General features: G+C 45.8%; 1 protein-coding gene and 1 non-coding gene across 4 annotated transcripts in view; both read right to left on the minus strand.

Moving 5' to 3' along the window:
• The window catches only part of ATP6V1E1 (ATPase H+ transporting V1 subunit E1), a 19817-nt gene extending 7820 nt beyond the window's left edge, over nucleotides 1-11997 (minus strand). Inside the window, exons 1-4 of one of the 3 annotated variants that reach the window (XM_007469486.1) lie at nucleotides 11887-11997; nucleotides 6121-6186; nucleotides 4301-4410; nucleotides 3838-3904 (exon numbers count right to left, since the gene is read on the minus strand). In XM_007469486.1, coding sequence (XP_007469548.1) covers nucleotides 3838-3904; nucleotides 4301-4410; nucleotides 6121-6186; nucleotides 11887-11919 — 276 coding nt within the window. In that variant the 5' untranslated portion in view covers nucleotides 11920-11997. The remainder of the gene's footprint in view (nucleotides 1-3837; nucleotides 3905-4300; nucleotides 4411-6120; nucleotides 6187-11886) is intronic. The other 2 variants (XM_007469488.1, XM_007469487.1) reach the window with 2 other exon arrangements.
• TRNAG-UCC (transfer RNA glycine (anticodon UCC)) lies at nucleotides 3203-3275 on the minus strand. The gene has a single exon. It is a non-coding gene; the product is annotated as a tRNA-Gly (tRNA).
• Nucleotides 11998-19758: the final 7761 nt, after the last annotated feature.

The raw sequence follows: 19758 nt of genomic DNA on the forward strand, positions 1-19758 counted from the left end.
GGCCAAAAAAAAAAAAAAAAAAAAAAAAAAAAAAAGATCCGATGCTCCGATGCAGATAAATGAAGAAACATTAGGGAAAAAAAAAATTTGCCCACCAAACAGCAGATAGTGGTGAAATAGAAACACACCTCAGAGATTCCAAAGCATGGGCTCTTACACCTGGAAAGCCTCAGGGCAGGCAGGGGAAAAGGGTAAACGGCAGAGAAAAGTAACTAAAGGACTATGCAACCATGCACTTTTGGTAGCAGAATAGCTTGCCTGTTTGCTTTTCATTTTTATCCTGGTTCTGTATTTCCTCCTTCCTTCTTTTGTCAACATCCTTTTCTAGCCAACTACTTGACAAATCCCCTTCCTTTCATAGTTTCTTATTCTATGGATAAAGCTGGAGAAATAAACGTTTCAAAAGAGCCAAATCCACAGACACATGCACATGAAGCCCTGTCCCCCATCATCTCACAGCCGGTTTCCTCTCACCCTCTGTGCCGCTTCATTACTGGGTTCACTAAACCGCAAGTCACCTGATGGCAAGATGTTAGGCTGCAAAGGACTAAGGAAAGAAGCGCTTTAGAACAACTGAAATTATAGAAATGTTTATTTTAACAAAATTCTCATTATACATTAGCAAAACAAAAGCTCAGGCTGTGCTCTGAAACCAAGTTGCACGCTACAGAATAACTGGCTTTGCCATCTACCAAAACATCGACAGTTCGACAAAATGAGAAAAAATAAAAGAGAAACAAGAAACCCCGACAGTTCACACGCCCGCTGCCTTCAGCCCCTCACCGCACACGCGCTTGTCCAGCTTTCACCACCAGGCTTTGTCTCTACCAACCCAACGGCGCTGCTCTAGTACGAGTTAGAAGTGAAACCTCGATCCCCGACTCCAAAGACCACTGCGCTCTTTCCCCTTGGACTCGCTGAAGCATGAGACACTCTGCATATTCGATTTTACCATTTTGTTCTTCAAGTTTTCTGTCCCTGCCTCCTTCACGACTTCTCCAGCACGACTGCTTTCCCCGCGTGCCCCTTAGCAGTCGCTAATCTTCCCGCCGTAAGCTGAAGGCTTCTCGGTTTGCCCTGTAGTTCTACATCCACAAGCTTGCGATCTCACCCATGCCACGCAGCTCCACGTGGGACCTGTGTGCTGTCTGAGTGGAATCCCCAGCCTCTCCTAAGTTCACCTGGACTCCGAAGGCGATTCAAACGCCACGATCCATCACCATTCCCCACCTGCATTTCTAACCCTCATCACCTATCCAAGTGCCTAACGACCTGGTGAGAAAGCTTAGGTCTTTCTTGACGCCTCACAATCTGCAGTCACCAAGTCCTACGGACCACACCTTTCAGCATCTGTGGATGCCGTCTCTTCATGTCCTCTGCTGCCATGTGGTCTTGACCTTCAAGTCAAAGTTAAGCCATAACTTCATTTCCTCTCCCCAAGTCACCAGTTCTTTCTCCAAAACAAATCTAAGGCTAAAGCAGTATTTCGCAGTGTGGTTCTCAGCCCTCCTGCAACAAGATTACTCTGGGCTGTTTATTCCTGATGAGAATATAGAAAATCTCTGGAAATGGGGCCGGGAGTCTGAATTTTAACAAGGCCCTCCAGGTGATCTCTATGCCTATTAGAGTTAAGAGAGTTGGTCAAAGGATTTGTCCCACACTCTTCAGAAGGCATTCAAGGCTCTTCCAACTGAACCCTAGTGTCTCTCTCCAGCCTCAGCTCCTACACTCCCCACTCTCCTGGACAATTCCATTTCCTGCCCGTGTTGTCAATTCCAGGCCTCTGTTTTTGTTTCAGGCTGGTCTCTCCATTCCGTCTCCAAGGTACTGACATTCTTTACAGTCACACTCAAAAGGTTGCCTTATAGATACAGTCTCTGGTCTAGACCCAGTTAGACAGCAGACTCCTACAGCACTGAGCACCAATGCAGGACCAATACAGGCAAACCCTGCAGTCCAAACCGCTGACTGCCAAAGGAACCCAGCTAATTATGAAATGAAAATAGAAGAGTGAAAACTAAAAGATCAAGTTAGTATCCAAAGCAGAGAGACATTTAGTTGTGACAATTTTAGAAGCAGATAAAGTCTGGCTACTCTGGGGTCTATTAAGTTTGGTCTATTAAGTGTTATGGGAGTTATGTTAGTGAGTCACCTCTCTGTGTCCTAACACTCGACATCCTGGCAGACACTTCCATCTGAAGGCTTCCTGGCCCCTCAAAGAATGTCCAACGTGATCTGGTGGTTCTTCTTAAAAGAGCCCGCCCTCCTGACTTCCTACCATATTAATGGATCCACCACCCTCCTAGGCAGCCGGGCCTGAAACTCAGGGTTTGGCGTCAGCCTTAGAAGAGGAGGTGAGGGGCTTCCCTGGTGGCACGGTGGTTGAGAATCCACCTGTCGATGCAGGGGACACGGGTGCGAGCCCTGGTCCGGGAAGATCCCACAGGCTGCGGAGCAACTAAGCCCGTGCACCACAACAACTGAGCCTGCGCTCTAGAGCCCGCGTGCTAGAGCCCGCGCGCCACAACTGCTGAAGCCCACGCGCCTAGAGCCCGTGCTCCACAACAAGAGAAGCCCCCGCTCGCCACGACTAGAGAAAGCCCGCGCGCAGCAACGAAGTCCCAACACAGCCAAAAATAAATTAATTTTTTTTAAAAAAGAAGAGGAGGTGGAGGAGTCAATCAGTAGCCAAAGACCGGGGCTTCCTCCTATAAAACGTGTCGCCGCTGACACCCAACTCAGTCCTTGCTGCCACCACGCCAGGCTCACCTAACAAGAACCAATATCTTACAATATTAGTTTGTTTCTTTAGTCATCTAAGAAGATGGTATGTCTTCTGCTTAGTCAAGTATAGTATTTTCAGTTTTATAGCTTTTCCATATAGTTCCTATTCACCAACATTTACTCCTAATGGCTTACTGTTGGCATGTAGTAAAACTATCAATTTCTGTATATTCTCTTTGTAGCCAGTCACCTTTTTGAACTAATTACTAGTTCTTATCAGATGTTGTATTTTTTTATATACAGTCGTATCTTCAAAAAAATGTTTCTTCCTTCCCAATATTTATATAACTTGTCTCTCCATTTTGTAAGAAATCTAGGGCCTCCACAATAACAATGAGTAACAGTGGAAATAGAGGCCTCCGCTTGGTTTCTAAATTTTTTTTTTTTTGGCCGCACCACACAGCTTGCAGGATCTCAGTTCCCCGACCAGGGATCGAACCTGTGCCCCCTGCAGTGGAAGAGCAGAGTCCTAACCACTGGACCACCAGGGAATTTCCCTTGTTTCTGAATTAATTCAAATTCCTTCAGGCTGTCTCACCTAAGTGGTATGTTTCTGCCCTGTCCTTTGGGTGACAATACTCCCCAAATGGTTTTCTGTCTAACCTCTTCTCTGTTAAGTTTAGTCTACGTACTCATATCATGAACCCTATTTATGATATTCCTCATAAAATAAAATGAAACCTTCAACAGCTTTCTACTGAAAGCAAGCAAAGCTCTTCACTTGCACTCATGGCCCCATAGTAACTCCATCCTACCTTTCTAGCCTTATTAGTCCCCATCGCCCTCAGATACTGTGTGGTCCCCCCATCACGTGCTGTATACCCAGGAGCTACATGCTCTGTTAGAGCAGCAGGTCCTTGAAGACAGGACACGCATCTTCATTTCCGTATTTGTTACAATACCTACAGTGTCATGATTTGCTGACCAAATGTTTTTTTTCTCTCTAAAAGTCATTCATCAGCTCCTTAATCTAACACTGACCAGTGAATTCTCTGTAACAGACAAATGAATAAACATTTTATAATTCTATAACTAAAGGGGCTAATTACTCACTGTGATAAGGTCATCTCTCGCTCTGAGGACTTTGAGCCTCGCTTGATTCATCAAATTAGACATCTGACTGCAAAAGGCACGGAAAAGTGGAATCATTACAGCATAAAAAACAACAAACGTAGAGAAAGAAAGGTACAACCTCCTACGTATGTGCAAACACTTCTCTTTGTACAGACCCCAAAGAGAACTCCCTGAAATACATGTAGTGGTTTTTATCCACTTATGTTCAAAGATAAGGAAATATTTATTGAATGCTTATGAAGTGGCAAGACTTTCTTATCAGTTATTTCAACTATATCTTTCAATAATCCTGTGGGCCTTCCGTTTTCCCAAATGAGGAAAGAGAAGTAACTTGACCAAGGTTAGTTAATCAGCGAGTGGTCCATTTAAGACCAGAACCCGTAACTGCCTGACTCCAAAGCACCTGCTTTACCCTCTCGTGCCGGTGATTTTCAAAGCTCACATTTTCTTCTGCTGCTCAATCTGCTTTTCTTTCTTCTCGTAGTATTCCATAATCTTCAGTCTTTGGGTCTGCACAAGACGACCTTTCTCAATGTTGAACTCCTCTTCTGCCTACCAAGGAATTTATTATTATTAATTCATTATACAGATTTTGACAGTTTTATTTTAAGCAGCTGATGACCAGGGTAGTTGCTTATATTCACCTTGTTCTATATCTAGTATCCACCAACAAAGTTTCAATGAATAGAATCAGAAGATTCTGTGTATGAAAAAAATTATGTATTTTAAATTTGATCCATCTGTTTAATAGAGGGCTAATGAAAAGGACACAGAATTTGGAGTCAGAAGATCTGAGTTACTGTCTAAAAAATTTGGTCAAGTAATCTCAGTCTAAGTGTCCTCCCTTATAAGATTAGAAAATAAAAATAATATTCTTTCCTTTGTAGGTCAAAATCTAACAGTCCTTTTAAAATTATAAACTACATAAATTTGAGTTATTAGTTTTATTAGTGTTAATTATTGAAGAGTCACTTTTTACAAAGGGTATCTTAGTATATCAGCCGTCTGTGATTTTCAGGCAGTAAGAAATTATGACTTTGGAAGCAAGGTAAAGTTACTGATTCAGATGTTTAATGCTTGGCACAGACACTGGAACTTTCAAATTCTAAAATAAATGCCTAATAGCTTATTTCTATACCTATCACACGAGATAAGACTACTTTAAATAGAAATGCATTTACCAACTGAAATAGAAGTTCTGTATTTGTCCCAGAGAGAAATAAGGAAACTAGCCATTCGAGAAACTGCAGTGCTCCTATGGCCATCAAAACAATATTAAGCAACAAGGATATACTGTACAGCACAGAGAAATGCAGCCATTATTTTGTAATAACTTTAAATGGAGTATAATCTATAAAATACTGAATCATGATGCTGTACACCTGACATTAATATAATATATAATATATATATTAAACGATACCCTCTCAACTGTTTTACTTCAGTGGCAGGCAAAATAAGTCTTTTCTTTCTTAGATGATAAATTACTCAAACAGTTCAAAGGTTTAGTTTTGGCCCTAGGATACCAGGCACACACAATTTTAAGGCTTTACTGTTAAGTAACAAATGTAACCACTGTAGAATAAAGTAAAAGGACAATGAAAATAAAGTATTAGGTGATATATTCTGACCTACTATGATTATACCTAGAGAAAAGAACAATTTTATATACTGTACAGAAACACTGTGCAACTCGAAATACCTGTAAAATTTCTAGATGCTGACTGCCGCCTTCGTGACGGACAGGGGCTTTCATTTTATGCCTTACATACGCCAAACTGCATATTTTACCTTTTTTGCAGCAAAAGCACAAATGAAAAAGCAACATAACAGTGAAAAAATACTACATCCTCCCCTGACCAGCTATCATTTAGCCGCGGTTGCTCCATGTCTGAGTTTGGATTCCATGAGAAAATTAATCCATCCCTTACTTTTCTAATCCCTACCATAAAATTTCAGGACGCTTATTGACAATCAGAATTTTGGGACTTCACTGGTGGTCCAGTGGTTAGGATTCCATGCTTCCACTGCAGGGGGACAGGCTCGATCCCTGGCCGGGGAACTAAGATCCTGCGTGCCACGTGGCACAGGCAAAAAAATTAAAGAATGTTTAGAAAGGAAAATTTACTTTTAACTTTAAAGAAATTCTTATTGGTCCTATGCAATGAATGCTCTGTTAAACAATTTTACTAAGTACTAATTAGCAAAGCAAGACAGTACGAAACTTTGATAACTTCTTAAACCTAGGAAGTGGAACCTCACCTTTGCATCTATTTCTTCTGCTTTCTCATTGGCTTCTTGTTCAATAAAAGCCATCATGTGCTTAATCTATAAGGAGAAGGAAAAGGTTATTTTTGAATATGACAAGAAAAAATATCTATGTTTTCTGATTCTTCCAACAATCTCAGGTAACTTACAATCTGGAATTTACTCCAGCAAATGGGCCAGATGCAATATTCAACAACACAGGTAAATAGGCCATTATCCTACTCTCAGGGAACTCGGAGTCTATGGGGAGGAAGGACCGAATACACATCCTCCTCTACTTCCGGCCTCCTCCAGCCAGACCGCCCTCCCCCCCCATTTCTACTGGCGTGTGTGCCAGAGGGCCTCCTACTCCCGAGGCACTGCAGCCTGACGCCCCTCCCCCCAGCGCAGCGAAATCCCTCGTAAGATGGCAGCCATCTCCTCGCCCCCCTCTCACTGCACCTGCAGGCCTCCCGGTGCACCGGCCCCACCCTGCTTGAGCACGAGCTGCCCTTTGCTGCCGCCGCTTCCTCCTCTCTTCCTCGGCCTCCTCTGGGGCCAGACGCTTCTTCCTCCGCCTCCCGGGCGGCTGCTCCAGGAGACCCTACCCGCAGCAAGTGCAATTCCACACGCTCTGTAAGGAACACTGACGGCTCTGCTCCCACGTCCCCCCTGACCTCTGCCTTGATGACCAGCACCAACACCAAGTCGTCCCCTCCCGTATCTCAGGGCCCAGGTCCAATCACCATGTCCTACGAGCTCTCTCTTCTAACACCTCTTTAATCTGTCCATCTCTCTCCATCTTCACAGCCACAATCTCATCTTTGCTATCATCATCTCCTGGCGGAATTACTGCAACAGCTTCCATATCTTCTCCGGGCCCTCAGTCTTGTTCCCTTGCTAACCAGCTCTGCCTGGCAACCAGCAAGATCCTTTACAAATGTCCCTCTCATCACGTACCACACCCCCCCTTAGGATACAGTGCAGAGATTTTAGAAGGTCTGCGATGTGGTCACTGCTCACCTCTCCAGCATCATATGAAATGTAACCTCCACCACTGGCCAATCCTCAGACTCCTAGTTCCTGTCATCCTACATTTCTAAAAATTAATTAATTAATTTTATTTTTGGCTGCATTGGGTCTTCATTGCTGCGCGCGGGCTTTCTCTAGTTGTGGCGAGCGGGGGCTACTCTTCATTGCGGTGCACGGGCTTCTCATTGCGGTGGCTTCCCTTGCTGCGGAGCACGGGCTCTAGGTGCGCAGGCTTCAGTAGTTGTGGCACACGGGCTCAGCAGTTGTGGCTCACAGGCTCTAGAGCGCAGGCTCAGTAGTTGTGGCGCACGGGCTTAGCTGCTCCGTGGCATGTGGGATCTTCCCGGACCAGGGCTCAAACCCGTGTCCCCTGCGCTGGCAGGCAGATTCTTAACCATTGTGCCACCAGGGAGGTCCCCATGCTACTCTCATTTCAGGTTTTCAGTTCCTTGAGCTCACCATTCTTTCCACTTTGGAGATTTCAAACGTGCTGTTCCATCCACTTGGAACACTCCCCCACCCCCAGCCCAGCTATCTTCTTGAGCCTCAGCTCACTTAACTGTCACCTCCTTTGGAAAATCTCCTGAACCTCTCACTTATCTGCACCCAGGACACTCTGCACTTCTCCGCCTAAACACACAGTCCTGATTGCCTGCTTGCCTGTGCCTCTCCTCAACTAAGCTATAAGGCTAGGAACTTGCTAAAGGGTTTTAGATCTCTGGCTACAATTGGAGAATGAAGTCCCCAAAGTCTTCTGAATGGGGCTTGGGGTGGCTGACCTAATTTATACTCAAAAACAGAGTACTGTCTCTAGTGGCAGATATAAAATATACCCAAATGAATATACAAGCAACAGAGCTAATCAAACTTACTGGTAGTTTCATTTCATAGGGGCTCTACCTGAAAGGAATAATGAATTAAAAAGGAAAAAAAGCAGCTTAAAAAAAGCCTCTAGGTTATTAACTCATTTCACGTATTAATTGTTCTGCATAAAGGTAAACACCACCGTAAACCCAGGACACGGGCTTAAGGGTTTACTTCCCCACAGTAGGTGCTCAATAAACATTTGTGAATGAGTGAGAATCTGTTGGGAGTTTCAAGCCTTCTGAGGTACCCCAACTACTTTTTTGAGTCTGTACAAAAGTGAGTTAAGATTTGTTTCACAAGAATGTGAATATACTTAACACTACTGAATCATTCACTTAAAAATGGTTAAAAAGGCCCTGAGAAAAACATAATTCAAAAAGACACATGTACCCCAATGTTCATTGCAGCACTGTTTACAATAGCCAGGATGTGGAAACAACCTAAATGTCCATCGACAGACGAATGGATAAAGAAGATGTGGTACATATATACAATGGAATAAAAAGGAACAAGATTGGGTCATCTGTAGAGACATGGATGGACCTAGAGTCTGTCGTACAGAGTGAAGTAAGTCAGAAAGAGAAAAACAAATATCGCGTATTAACGCATACGTGTGGAATCTAGAAAGACAGTACAGATGAACCCATTTGCAGGGCAGGAATAGAAACAGATGTAGAGAATGGACGTGTGAACACAGAGAGGGAAGGGGGGGTGGGATGAATTGGGAGATTAGGTTTGACATACATACACCACCACGTGTAAAAGACATAGCTAGTGGGGACCTGCTGTATAGCGCAGGGAGCTCAGCTTGGTGCTCTGTGGTGACCTAGATGGGGGTGGGTGGGAGGGAGGTCCAAGAGGGAGGGGATATGGGCATACATATAGCTGATTCACTTCGTTGTGTGGCAGAAACTAACACAACGTTGTAAGGCAACTATACTCCAAAAAATGGTTAAAAAGGTAAACTTCACGTAATGTGTTTTACACAATTTTAAAAAGTGAGTTAAGAATACAACCTAGGGGGCTTCCCTGGTGGCGCAGTGGTTCGGAGTCCGCCTGCCGATGCAGGGGACACGGGTTCGTGCCCCGGTCCGGGAGGATCCCACATGCCGCGGAGCGGCTAGGCCACTGAGCCTGCGCGTCTGGAGCTCCGCAATGTGCTCCGCAATGGGAGAGGCCGCAACAGTGAGAGGCCCGCGTACCGCAAAAAATAAAAATAAAAATAAAAATAAATTAAAAAAAATAAAAATAATAAGGAATACAACCTAGGGACTTCCCTGGTGGCGCAGTGGTTAAGAATCTGCCTGCCGATGCAGGGGACACGGCTACGAGCCCATGATCCCACGTGCCGCGGAGCAACTAAGGCCGTGCACCACAACTACTGAGCCTGCGCTCTAGAGCCCGCGAGCCACAACCACTGAAGCCTGTGTGCCTAGAGCCCATGCTCCGCAACAAGAGAAGCCACTGCAATGAGAAGCCCACGCACTGCAACGAAGAGTAGCCTCTGCTTGCCACAACTAGAGAAAAGCCCGCGTGCAGCAATGAAGACCCAACGCAGCCAAAAAATAAATATATTTTAAAAAAAAAAAGAAAAGGGAAAATAAAGAGCAGGTGCTTTAAAAAAAAAAAAAAAAGAATACAACCTCATTGCATCAAAGTCTTGAGGAAAACACACAGCACGGTTTTAGAAGGGAAGACTTATTTTTTGTCAAAATTCTTAGGAGCTCCCTACCAGTGAGGAGCCAAAATAATGATGACAATCCGAGCCCGTTTTATAGGTAATACAATACTTATAAAATCTCAAGCCTTGAAAAATTGCGGTGCCTAACCCAAATCTACACTGTTACATGGTGAACTTGCTAAATGGATCAGCCTCCACACATCTGTGCCTGTGTGTGTGTTTCTGTTTGTGCTGAGGAATGGAATTGTCACAAGCTCAGATCAAACTCACACTGCACTGTCTGGAACTTTAAAAGTAGTTTAAAGACAGTAATCAACTCAGGTGCTTATAAATGCTACAAGACACTGGCCTCTAGAGGTGAAAAACCTGCATTATCTGCCTCTCTCTCCCGTGCTGGACCCTCTGCTACCAGAACTGACGAGATCAGCACAGCCTAGAGCAAAACACACTCATTTTAACCCAGGTCAGAGAAGCCCGTTTACAGTCAACAAGAACACATTCTGCCTTTAGGAGTTCCAACAAGAGAAAAGTCAACCCCTTCAGGACATTTAACTCCACCCTTAAGGCAAAAAAATCTGCCCTTAAAATGTACTTTTCTTCCTGCTAAAGCTACTGGGTTCTACACTTCTGGAGTCAAGATTCTTTTGAAAATTTGATGAAATAACCATACTCCTCAGACAAAAAAAAAAAGCAACATACACAAATACTTTAATACAGTGGGGAAGAAATCAGGAAACCCAGGATTTCTTTTCTTTTTCTTTTTACATTTAAGTATTAGTATTTTATTTCCAGCACCCAAGTTCATCCTTGAGTTAAGAAGATTTAGTAGATTCTAGGGGGCTCTTTTTAAATACATTTACCTACTTGTGATGGAAAAACCAACAGGAACGAGCACTCCATTTTGATGTATGTACACAATATATCTCCTATAGGAGACTGGCTTAGCACTCTTGGCAGCTCCAGTGCAATCTCACAGAGCATCCTAGGGTTTCACTGACCCACACCTAATGGTGCCTGAAAAACATCTATGCTTCCCCCTTGTCTCAGAATCCATGAAAGTCTGCAGATTCTCCCAGCTCTAAAAGCAGTGATGTTTACAGAAATCAGCACTTTGCTTTACTGAAGCAGACATCTGACAGCCAAGAGAGTAACAAGATTTGACTAGACCCAAAGTGCATGAGGACTAAAGACAGTTTCACCATTCGGCTTTGCAATGTAGTTTCCAGAAATCAACTGTGACGAAAAGCAGGAAATAACTATATTAAGATTTTACTAACTCCTAAAGAGCAGGAAGTTGAAGGAAACCCAGATTTCTAGACGTCTACTTGGTGCTCGATACTCAGGCCTGGTCACTGCCGGGAATACGGGGAAAACAGGCACCGCCCTGATGGGGACCGCGCGTAGTGGAGGAGTACAGACGATACATTTCCTCGTTCTTACTATTTTACAGAAAGAAAACGTGGTTCTGGCCTAGTTTCACTGCTTTACCTTTGCCGTGTATTATAACTGGGGAAGCCCTAGTTTTCAATACATTACAACAAGGCGGAAAACGAAGAGGAGGAGGACGAGAGCTGGTACTAGGGGTGTGACCGCTGGACTACGTGGAGCGCACTGCGTCCTTTTTCCTACAGTAAAGCTCAGACGCAGCGCTGATTAATGTTCAAAACCCGCGCTGTTCTGTAAGCATGCGGTAAGATTTCCTACAGTGCCGCACAGACGCTATTTTTTGTTATCCTCCATGATCAGCCTAAGATCCCCTAAAAGGAAGAACCACCACGCTTCCGACAGCATATCACCTAACGAATAAAGTGCAGAATCGTTTTAAAGGAACTAGAAACATCCAAGGAAAAAACACCGTACTGCTCATCTAAGAAGGCTCACAAGGCAGTGAGTGAGCGTTAGTCAGGGTTTTCCGAGAACTTCAGCCAGAAAGAGACAAGTTCTCTAAACTGCGGCCTGAGTGCCCTTCCCCGAAGTCCGGGCCTGGGCGGTCAACGCCCGCCGCCCGCGAACTCCAAAGCGCCGAGCAACGCCGCGACCCCAGGCCGGCCGCTCGCCCGCGAGCCCGACGCGGCCCCGACCCGCACAGCCCCGAGGCGGGGTCCCGGGGACGGGGAGATCTGGCCAACGAGGCCGCCGCGGAGCTCCCCCAGGCCCGGGGCGGCATCCGCCCGCCTCTCGGGGTCCAGCCCGGCGCTCACCTGCTTCTGCACGTCGGCATCGCTGAGGGCCATGGTGCAAGCGACGGGAGGCAGCGGGTGACCGGCCGAAGCTCAGAACCGACGCGGGCGAACGGGAGACGAAAGCTAGACGCGCTTCCAACCTCTTCTGTTTTGTGAGCGCGGCTTCCGGTTCCTGCGCAGGTCGCCGGGCAGCCCAGCCAGTGGGGAGAGAGCGGCCCGGAAGTCACGCCCCGCCACGCCTCCTGTCGCTCACTCGTGATGTCTCGTGACCTCTCCCGGTGCTTTTCCCCAGCAGCCGCCTCCGAGGCGCGAGGGAACGTCGGTTGTCGTGCCTCTGCCCCTGACTTTAACTGAGACTTGGAGCCCTTGCGTTTTAAAAAAGTTTATTTCTGCCAACCAGAATTTGTTTTACTTTCCTGGCCCTAATGGAAGCAAATGCGTCAATATTTTACTTAACAGGTTTTATTTTTAGAGCAGCTTTACATTTACGGAGAATTGAGCTCAGGTTCCCATATTGTTAGCCTCCTCTCTTTCTGGGGTACATTTGTTATAGTTCATTAACCGAGGCTAATGTGTTGACAAAAGCCCACAGTTTAACCAGTTTCCTTAGTTTCCCGCTGTTGCGGAGATTCGGCCTCTGTACTCCAGTGCCGGGTTATATCTTGGAGACGGAGTTTTGGGTATAGTAGAAAGGAATAGCTTTATTGCTTTGCGAGGCACGGGGCCACGGCAGGCTAATGCCCTCCGAACAGTGGGTCCCACCTGGAGGGCGTGGTGAGGAGTCTAACAGTGTTCCAGGAGCCGGGCACGATTAGCTCGTGGAGCTTCTTCTGATTGGTTGCTGGTGACGTAATCGGGAATCCGCATCATCAACCTTCTAGTTCCAACCGGTCTGAGGCCTGTGTGCTGTGGGCAGCGAGCAGCTAACCTCTCCCACCTGGTGGGGGCTTCAGTGTCTGCAGAACAGCTGGAAGGACCCGGCTCAGAACTTTAACTGTATAGCCCTGAGGGAGAGCTAAAGGTCCTTGACTGTGTAATGGCTAACGTATTATTATTTTGGCTTGCTTGACTGTTTGCCTTTCTGCATTTTCCCACTTGTCTGATTAAATGTATTCCTTGACTGAAGTTTTTCTACAGACAAAGGGCAGGCGGAAGACATGGGTGAGGGTCTATTCTGGGAAGGCCTCACAGGGTCCTGCTCGGTGACACCCCTGATGCCCTTTTACTGTTACAGGACCCCATCCCGGATACCGCCTTTCATTTAGTTGACCTGCCTCGTAAGTTCTTCTCGGGGTGACAGTTGCTCAAACTTCCCTCTTTGTTGACCATGACAGTTTGAGGGATACTGTTAGGTATATTATAGATGCACCTCTGGGGAGCTTCACATAATTGGTCAGGGGTTGTGGGTTTTGGGAGGAAGAGCACATAGGGAAAGTGCCATTTTCATCACATATCAAGGGTTCATGCTGTCAGCCTGGTTTTTGACAGTTGGTGTTGACCTTGATCACTTGGCTGAAGCAGTGCTTGTCAGGTTTCTCCACTGGAAAGTTACTCTTTGTTTCCCCTTTCCATACGTTACTCTTTTGAAGATGTACTGTGTGCAGCCCACACTTAAGGAGTGAGGAGTTATGCTCCACGTTCTTTAGGGTGGACTACCTACAGAATTTATTTGTAATTCTGCATGAGCATGTGCATTTTTCAACATCATTACATCCATTTACAGAAAATTATTCAGAAGATTAAGGGAGAAATTCGAGCCCACATTTTATAAAGGCAAAATACTTTGAAAACTTATTTTTAGGATAGATTCCTAATAATAGAATTATGGGCCAAAGGGTACACACATTTTTATTACTAGCTTTTTATTTTGAAGAAATTTCAAATATAAGTTGTAAGAATAGTGTGATAAACTCCCATCACCTAGATTCACCAACTGTTAATATTTTGCTATATTTGCTTTATCAGTTTTCATATGTATATATGTATATATATATATAAAAAATTTCATGAGTCAATAAATAGTTCAGTGTGTGTTTCATAAGACTAAGGGTGTATATCAGTCAAATTCAGGAAATTTAGTAAGTCCATATTCAAATTTTGCCATATGTTCCATTAGTATTCCTTGTAGCAATATTTTTTTTTCTGATCCAGGATCCAATCCAACATCACCTATTGTATTAATTACCTTGTCTTTTTAGTCTCCTTTAACACGGAATAGTTAGTTCCTCAGACTTTGTCTTTCCTGATACTGACGTTTCTAAAGAGTACTAGTCATTTGAATTGGCCAGTTGTAGAAAGTCGCTTAATTGGGTTTTGTCTGATAGTTTCCTCATAATTACATTCAGGTGCTGCATCACAGGAGCAGTACATGTGTGATATCGTGTCCTCAGTGCATTGCATGTCCTTTTAATGGGAATGGCACACCCATCTTTAAGGCTCTTAACACAAATGCCAAATTATTGTCCAGCTGTGCTAGTGGACACTGTTCTTTGTAGCGTATGACAAGTTGGTACCCGTCTTTGAGAAAAGTGGTGGTGTTGGATAAGGGAAGGGTTCAGCCACAAAACAGTAAACCTAACAGGGCGACAGAAATCCATGCATTTGACCGCAATTTCATCAGTAGTCTAATCAACTGAACCAGATGGTAGGCTTGTTTCTCTCATCTAACTAGTTTTTGCACTAATGATTTCATTCTTCATCATCCCAGAAGACAGGCATATGCATGCCTCTAGCAAGCTAGGTCAGGATGAGGTGGTATATTCACTCGTTTGGATTACAGTCCTTCCTCCCGTTTATTTATTTATTTATTTTTGGCTGCACCGTACAGCATGCAGAATTTCCCCAACCAGGGGTCAAACCCATGCCCCCTGCAGTGGAAGCGTGGACTCTTAACCACTGGACCGCCAGGGAAGTCCTCCTCCTGTTTATTTTTACAATGTTCTGCAAATATTTGAGGCTGAAGACTGGGAGCCTCAATCTAATACATGTCTAATCACTTATGAAAACAATGTCTGGAAGAGATGTGATACTATCCAGATCAATGTGCTTTTGTGTTTTTGGAAAACTGTGATTTTTATGATTTATCATTATTTTCAGACATTAAAAAATACAGAAAAGTACAAAGAATTCAAATGTCTATGTACCATGTACCACCACCCAGAGTTGACAATTAACATTTGTTACACTTGCCTTAGGACTTAATTTTTTAAATAAAATAGTGTTACAGGTATACTTAACATCGCCTTTTGTGCTGCTTTCCTCTCCCCCACGTCAGTGCTCTTACAACGACTTTCTGCAGTATTTTGCTGATTCACCGCGGAACAGGCCAGGTGCTATCTGGTAAGACCGTGGTAAGCTTCAGAGTGAAGCACAATTGAAAAAGTTACTGAGTCCACGCAAAGATTGACTAGTTGTTTTCCAAATCCAGTTTCCTCCTGTGCTGTAGCTCAGGTCTTGTGAAGTTTTACTAAAGCAGCTTTTCAGACAAATTTTCCAAAAATCCCACAACTCCCAGGCCAGCCTGTTGACTATGGCTTCACCCAAATTGCCGACCTAAATTCCTTTCAGGTTGGTCACTTAAGGGAAGGTTTGCGCGCTCCTTGATTTACCTGCTCCCAAGCTAAGGCCTCAGTCTGTGGTTTACTTGGAAACTGAGCCACTAGAATAGATAAGGTGAGACTTCAGTTTGTCTGCTGGGGAGTGCAGAAACTGGAGGTAGATGAAAATCATGTCTTTGAATGCTGAGGAATGAATTTTTGAAAGAAAAGACAAATGGTGGCAGAAAGCAGTGAAAGTCTAACTTAGTGCTTGCACTTTTTGGCCTTTTCCAACCAATTTTCCGCACAGCAGAAAGTAATTTAAAACCTAGCTGGTCTCTAATCACTCCCTCATTTGTAATCTCTGGTGGCTCCTGTGTGCTCTGGAGGAGCTGGCCCTGTCCAGTGACCTCATCACTTCTCCCTTTCTCACCAGCTCCAAGCTTTACTGGTTCTCAAGCTTTTTGCCTGAGATCTTTTCCTGCACTTGCCCCTTGGGTGGTTCTTCAGTCTTTAGGTCTCAACTTAAAATATCCCCTCCTTGGAGAGAGGTTTGCATCAACACCCTGTCACCTTAATTTTCTACTCTTGTCCCTTGTTTGTTTACTTCAGGACATGCCACAATTTTAAACTACTTTGTTTTTTTTCGTTTCACTTCTATGTTCTTATCTGGTTTTCCAACGAAAATGTCAGCTTCACAACAGGGACGTCATGGTTTTTGCTACATACACAGTAGGCATTCAATAAATAACTGATGAATGAGAATGAATGAGTGGAATCTAGAGTTTAGATTTTATTATCACATTAGGCTGCAGTCTAGGTCTCTGTGTCACTCATAAGATCCATCAGAAAAAAAAAAAACCCAAAACCCATGAACTGCTTGTGATTAATTTTTGAAAAAGCATTATATATTTTACACCATTTGCTGAAGAGACTCTCTCTCTCCTCATTGAATTGTCTCTGTTGAAAATCAGTGGACCATTCTGAACTTTCTGTTCTGTTCCATTGGCCCATATGCTATTCTTGTGGTATTTATTCAAAAAATTTTAAAAAGGGGAAAAAGCAAACCCTAAAACTGAAAGCAATCTGAAATTTACCTAACCATGTATCAAATTTGCAACCTAACTACACAGAATTATTCCATGACTTTTTTTTTGAAATTTACATACAATGAACTGCATAGACCTACAAAGTACAATTAGATGAGTTCCGACACCTGTGTGATCACCACCATAGACTAATTCCATCACCCTAGAGAGAAAGCTCTTTTCTAGTCAATCCCACACTCCCAGTCGACAGTGCTGACTTCTATAACCATTGATTAATTTTGCCTGTTCCTGAAATTCATATAAATGGAACCACACAGTAGGTACATTTTTATGTCTGGCTTCTTTGACTCAACGCTTTTGAGATTAATCCATATGGTCACATGTAACAACGGTCAGCTTCTCTTTTAGTGCTAATTTCCGTTGTATAATTCAAAAAGTCAACTTTTTAAAAATTAAGACTAGAAGACTTAAAAGATTTAACAACCAAATGCAATGCATGATCCTGGTTTAAATCAAAAACTATATGGAATCTAAAAAAAAAAAAAAAGGTTCTGATGAACCCAGGGGCAGGACGGGAACAAAGACGCAGACATAGAGAACGGACTTGAGGACACGGGGAGGGGGAAGGGTAGGCTGGGACGACGTGAGAGAGTAACACTGACCTATATACACCATCAAATGTAAAACAGATAGCTAGTGGGAAGCAGCTTCACAGCACAGGGAGATCAGCTCGGTGCTTTGTGACCACCTAGAGGGGTGGGGTAGGGAGGGTGGGAGGGAGACGCAAGAAGGAGGGGATATGGGGATATATGTATGCATATAGCTGATTCATTTTGTTATACAGCAGAAACTAACACACCATTGTGAAGCAATTATACTCCAATAAAGATGTTAAAAAAAACTAATAAGCCATTACTTGGAGAATCGGGGGAATTTAATATGGCCTGGTTAATAGGTACTATTAGGGAATTATTAATAGTTTTCTTAGCTCACTAAGTCTCTTCTTGGCAAATCTGTCCGATTTCACTATGAACAGAACCACCCGAGTTCTCAGTCACTCAGGCCCAAAGCCTCGGAGCTCCAACCTTTTTTCGGATTCCGCCACCCACCCTCATTATCAGTTCAGGTTTTTATCACTTCTTTTTTCACGGCTGTATTGAGATATTCACCTTTTTGAAGTGTACAACGGAGTATAATTAAATGTCTTCAAGTGAGTGTATTCACAAAGCTGCGCAACCACCAGCACAATGACCCGGAGAACATCTTCGTCACCCCAGAAAGAACCCTTGACCCCACTAGCAGGCACTGCCCGTCGGCCTTTTGTCCTCAGGCAGCCTTCGGCTCCTCCGCCTGGCCGTGTCAGGCGCCCGGACACAGTGGCTCCCCCAGGGCGCGGTGGAGACGCCGCACCGCCTCCCAGTGGCAGCTGCAGATGCGTTCCTTCCTCGCTGCGCTGCGGCGCCCCCCCCCCCCCGCCCGCTCCGTACCCTCAAGGCCCAGCCCCCCGCCCGGCGCTGCGGCGCCGCAGCTCCCGGGACTCCACGCTCGGTCAGCCGGCTCGCCTGCAGCTCCTCCGGCGAGCGTCGCCAGCCTCCCCACCCACGACGGTGGGCCCGTCCGAGTCCGCCTCTTTCCCAGCGGTCCACGGCCGCCGCCGCCCGGAACCATAGAGCTGCTCCCCAAGAGGAGAGCAGGCCGGGAGAGAGCGGCTCTTCCGGCTCACACCTGCGCAAAGAGGCCTCCGGGACTCCGTGGTCCGGGCTTCCTCTTGGGAAGGCGGATCCGCCCTGGGGGCGCGCCCGGCTCCCCGCCCCGACGCCGGCGCTGACGGAAGCACGCCGGGTGACCTCACCCGCCAACATGGCGGCGGCGGTAGATTAGGACCGCGGGTCGGAGCCGCCGCCGCCACCGCCACCGCCACCGCCACCGCCACCGCCGCCGTGGGATCCTGTGCGGAGCCGCCGCCGCCGCGTTTTCACCTCTTCGGGGGCACGGGCCTGGACCAGGTGAGGGGAGCGGGGTCGCGGGCAGGCCGCTTCGGGCCCTTTCCCCGAGGCGTCCCGAGGCCGACGCGGGAGAGGGGGGGGCAGTGAGAGGCTGAGGGCGCGAGGCCGTTCCGCTGCCCCTCAGACGTGTCCGGGCGCGGGTCGGCGGGCGTGGGCCTCGGGCGAGGGGTGCGTTGCGCGGGGCTCGCGGCCTGGGTCCCCGCCAGCCGGCCGCGCCGCGGCTTCTCCCCAAGGTTCCGGTGCCCCTCCTGGCGGCTCCGACTCCGCTGTCATTGCTATTGCTATTATTTCACGTGTTCGTTTTTTGCCACCTTTAGAGGCGGCACGGTTCGCGCTAGGTCGTTTCTTCCTTTGGTCTTTCTCCCACCGTCCCAGGACGACCCCGAGTGTCTCTCCTTCGTGCCGGGACTTTCCGAGCTGGGGCTTCCCCGCTGGGAGCCGGGGCCTCGGGCCCGCGATCTTGGGCCCTGGCCGCCGCCCTGCGGAGTCGGCCCGATGTCCGCACGAGCGCGCGGTTACCCGCGCAGCCAGCGCCCGGTTTCTGTACAAGTTCTTAACGAAACTGACGGTCTCCCCCCTCCCCTGTTTCTTTGCGACGTGGGGCAAAACAAGCAAGTCCTCCAGCGAAACTGTCGGTGCGATTTCCCCGGGAGGTTTGGTGTAAACCAGAATGCTGGTCTGTGCCCTGACTTGTGTGACCTTGGATGAGTTGCCACACCCTTCTAGTACCTTCTTCAGTCTCCCAGAAAATTAAGCAAGTGTTCGTGTAGGTAGTGAACTGCTTATCTCACGTACATCGCGGGATAAATAAATGTACATTGTAAATTGAAAGTCTTTAAACCACTATGGAATATTTTTCGTTTGATAATAGGCCGTTAGGGACTTTGAAAATTCTTTTACTCTGATTGGTCAAGTTCCATTCTCAGTTTATTTTTTTTTTTCTTCAAAGGATGGATTTTCTTACGGAGGACCGTACCCCAGTAATTGAGTTCGGTTGAGGGATACAGACGGTTAAGTCCAAGCCGTTTTGTAGAGAAAAGGTGCTCGTTAGCCCGTCAGTTAGTCAATATTTACTACATATCTTGCTCAGCTTTTAGGACAAGTGATTTGCAACAATAAGTATTGTTTTAAGAACATGTTTCTCTTATGAAACATTTTAGACATACAAAGCAGAAGTTTTAACCAATCACAGTACCACCATCCTGCTTTTTATCATAGTTTTTTCAAACTTGATTTTGATGCATATCTTATTCCAAATAAGTGGTCACCAAGAGTTCTTTTTTTTTTTTTTTTTTGCCC

Source organism: Lipotes vexillifer, unplaced genomic scaffold, assembly GCF_000442215.2.
Source record: "Lipotes vexillifer unplaced genomic scaffold, Lipotes_vexillifer_v1.1 scaffold395, whole genome shotgun sequence".
In the NCBI taxonomy this organism is placed as follows: domain Eukaryota; kingdom Metazoa; phylum Chordata; class Mammalia; order Artiodactyla; family Lipotidae; genus Lipotes; species Lipotes vexillifer.